The sequence below is a fragment of the Apium graveolens genome, chromosome 9 (assembly GCF_009905375.1).
Source record: "Apium graveolens cultivar Ventura chromosome 9, ASM990537v1, whole genome shotgun sequence".
Classification (NCBI taxonomy): Eukaryota; Viridiplantae; Streptophyta; class Magnoliopsida; order Apiales; family Apiaceae; genus Apium; species Apium graveolens.
The window spans coordinates 264,448,476-264,451,955 of record NC_133655.1 but is presented as its reverse complement, the minus strand read 5'-3'; the positions used below and the strand labels follow the sequence as shown (position 1 = coordinate 264,451,955).

Genomic DNA, 3,480 nt, shown 5'->3' with positions numbered 1-3,480 from the left:
TATTTAGTGCACCCACAGGGACCTGTTTAGGGTCCATGGCCGAAAGCGGGCATAACATCTTGTGATGAACAAAGTTAGAGAGAAGTATGTATTGATCACCAGTTGTTTGTTGTAACACTCCAATGAAGATCACTTAAACAAATAATTACTCAAAAAGCCTGGGCCTAATTTGACTTACTTATGTTTCTTGATAAATTACATGTAACTTGATAGGAAATTACTTCCTATAATGAAGCATAATGTTATGACTATATCACGCATACATGAACTAATTTATATTAGAAACTTGAAGATAATAAAGTCTAAGCATGTTATGTAAATTTTACATACGTTTGACCAAACACTACTTTAGATTCTAAAACAAAGGCTTCTGATAAACTACCACAAGAGGTGTATTCACCACATGATCTCCATCTCTCCATGTCAGTTTCCCTTCTTCGGACAACATACTTCCCGCCGACACTCCCATCTTCTTACCTGAAATTCGAACTATATAACTTTGTTTCTCACCTTTCTTCGTAAATTTCATCCTTGGTGGATCAACAGTAACATTTACATGTTTTGGATTAATAACTTCTGCTATGTACGTAGAGGCATTCTCACTAACATGTGTTACTGTTCTTCTCACAACAACTTCAAATGTCGACGTTTCAGATTCTTCGAAGGCAACAACAATTGCCGGGTAATTCAAATCCCAAGGCTTCTGTTTCGTGCCTTTGCACCCTAATGATCGTCGAGCAATTAATCGTATTTCTTGGCGACTATAATTAGAGGAACATAAGAAATTCAAATAGTCAGTACTTGTTAAATCATAAACTAATCCCGGATCAATGGCTTTGTCAGGGTCCACATGTCCAGCACCCATGTCCCATACTTTCGATTCATTGTACGCCTTCTCATCCTCTATAGGCTTTCCGTCGGAGTCCATCGTGTATGCCGTTGTCATGAAGGCTGATTTGACCATTGCTGGTGACCAATCAGGATGGGCTCCTTTGAGTAATGCAACAAGACCTGACACATGTGGGCATGACATTGATGTCCCGGACAATATGTTAAAATCAGTGCGACGTGTGTCCATGGCTAATTCCGTGGGTGGCGTGTTGTCAGGCCATGCAGCAAGGATGTTGACGCCTGGAGCGATTATATCTGGTTTCAAAACATAAATTGATTCAGCATTGGGTCCCCTAGCTGAAAATGATGCCACAACAGGTGCTGGTTTCACTCCTACTTGAGTCCCATGGAAAACTATACTAGCTCTTGGGTTTTGATTCAATTTTACATATGATCGGAGCTTATCACCAACTGATGCGGTAACTGATAAACCTGGAATTATATGAGCATCGGCAACCAATCCTTCTCCGGTTGCTGCCAAGTTGGCAACTATAACTCCTACTCCACCGGCACTTTTCACTGTTTCACCTTTCATGGCACGTGATGTTCCACCTCGATTGCAAATCACAATTTTGCCCCTAACCAAATTACTATCCAAAGACTTTGGCATACAAGCTCCTCCAGAAAAATTACTGAACCCTTTTTGACGAATAAAAGCATGTCCTGCGTAAATAATTGGTGTATATGGCAGATCCTTACCTGTATAAATTGTGGCGCCAGTGAAATTTTCGCCATTCTCCAACTTCAAATCGGCTGGAAATTTCCTATCAATTGTGCTAGCACCAATAGTAATGATCCATGGAGCAACGTTTGCAACCGATTGTGAAGCAGGTCCTTCATTACCAGCAGAAGCAGATACAATTATTCCTCTCTCCATCGCTGCGTACGATCCAATCGCAATCGGGTCAAGATGGTATGGAAGTGTTCCGCCACCAATTGACAATGAAATTATATCGACACCGTCTTCAACAGCTGCATCGAACGCTGCGAGAATATCTGCGTCTGAACAACCTTTCTTCCAACATATTTTATATGCTGCTACTCTGGCTTTCGGAGCAACACCAATGGCGACACCGGCTGCAAGAGTGAGGAGAGAGGCGTTACTAACTTCCCGTCCGGCAGCGATGGAGGCCGTATGAGTACCATGTCCTTGTGTGTCTCTAGGCGATTTAAGTTCGGAACTGATGTTCACTTCTTTCATTCTCATACTGGCTTCATAAGCTGCTCGAAAATATCTTGCTCCGATTAATTTTTTGTTGCAGTGATTTTTCCCGAAATTTTCACCTTCAACACACTCGCCCTTCCAACGTGCGGGAATAGGAGGAAGGCCTTTGTCATGGAAACTAAGACGTTCTGGCCAGATACCAGTATCGAATATTCCGATGATGACATCTGAACCGGAGTCAGATTCTGTGATTAAACCTGAGGGATTTTTTCCTTCGAGCCCGAGGAATATGGGAGAACGAGTGGTATGGATCTGGCGGAGTTGGTCAGGTATGACAGCAAGAATTCCAGGCTGGGTTTTAAGCTGCTGGGCTTGTTGGGTGGTAAGGGTAGTAGAAAAGCCATGGAAAACACTTTTATATATATGGAGAATATCTTGATTATTGGAAAACTCTTCAGAGTCCTTCATTAGTTGAGAGGAATCTAGTGTTTGAAGAGTGGATTTATACCAATTTTCAACGTTAGAAAAAGCAGAGGGCTTCAAGTCATTTTGGACTCTAATTATGTAAGTTTGAGATTGAGCTAATATGGATGGGATTTGGAGGAGAAGTGAGAGAAGAACCCAAAAGAAAGAACCCATAGTATGTGTCTCTGATGGTGTTTAGAACAGAGAAGGCTAGAAGATTTATAATGGATTGTGTGGTGAATTTTAGGAAAAAACGACGAAACAGAAAAACAATTAGGATGCAAAGAGTGCAGAACTATTCTAGAAGGGCAAAAGTAAAGAGGCTAAATAGGTGCATGACATAAGAGTAAAAATTGGAGGCTATTGTATATTATGCATTAATGTTATTTATCTATTACAGATCATAAGATTTGGTCTTTAATAGGCGGGGTTATGAGCAGAGATCAGATATTATCTTAGATATGTAGAATTTTTAATATGTATAAGAACAGGCTGTACAATAAAAGACTGGTTTTAGCGAGTTCATTTTACATCGTTAATTTGTAAAACTGGATATGATTATTGATTTTGTTTATAGGCTACATCGAAAGGCAAGCTATCCTACACATGATAAATTCTTCCTCAGCTCATTTTTTGGTAGAAGATAAGTTGTTTTCGGTAGATTAGCTTACAGAATGGTTCTAACCTTGATTGTTAATACAACAACAATTAACTATGTTAACACGAGTAGGCTGAAATCAGAGTCTGATTCAACTACGGTTGTGTATACATCACATGATCTAAATAATATAATTATTTTCCTTGTGTCTTTCAATGTGTAGTGTTGATTTAAGTTGATGATTTCACCATGGTTGCCGTTTTGCTCGGAATCCATGGGGCGGCCATAGGAGGCTAAACATAGTAAAGCAATAGGTAATAACACAACCTGTGATATGTGTGACCTTAAAACTGGGGTATTG

At 40.0% G+C, this 3,480-nt stretch overlaps 1 protein-coding gene across 1 annotated transcript; it reads right to left on the bottom strand.

The window, feature by feature from the left end:
- Positions 1-291: 291 nt before the first annotated feature.
- LOC141682870 (subtilisin-like protease SBT1.5) lies at positions 292-2,937 on the bottom strand. Its single transcript, XM_074487559.1, has one exon. It carries the CDS (start codon positions 2,693-2,695, stop codon positions 356-358), a length of 2,340 nt encoding a protein of 779 aa, XP_074343660.1. The 5' UTR covers positions 2,696-2,937; the 3' UTR covers positions 292-355.
- Between the last annotated feature and the right edge of the window lie 543 nt (positions 2,938-3,480).

What these genes read in the sequence shown, in the direction of transcription:
- LOC141682870 (XM_074487559.1), bottom strand. Translation starts at nt 2,695, where the DNA reads ATGGGTTCTTTCTTTTGGGTTCTTCTCTCACTTCTCCTCCAAATCCCA.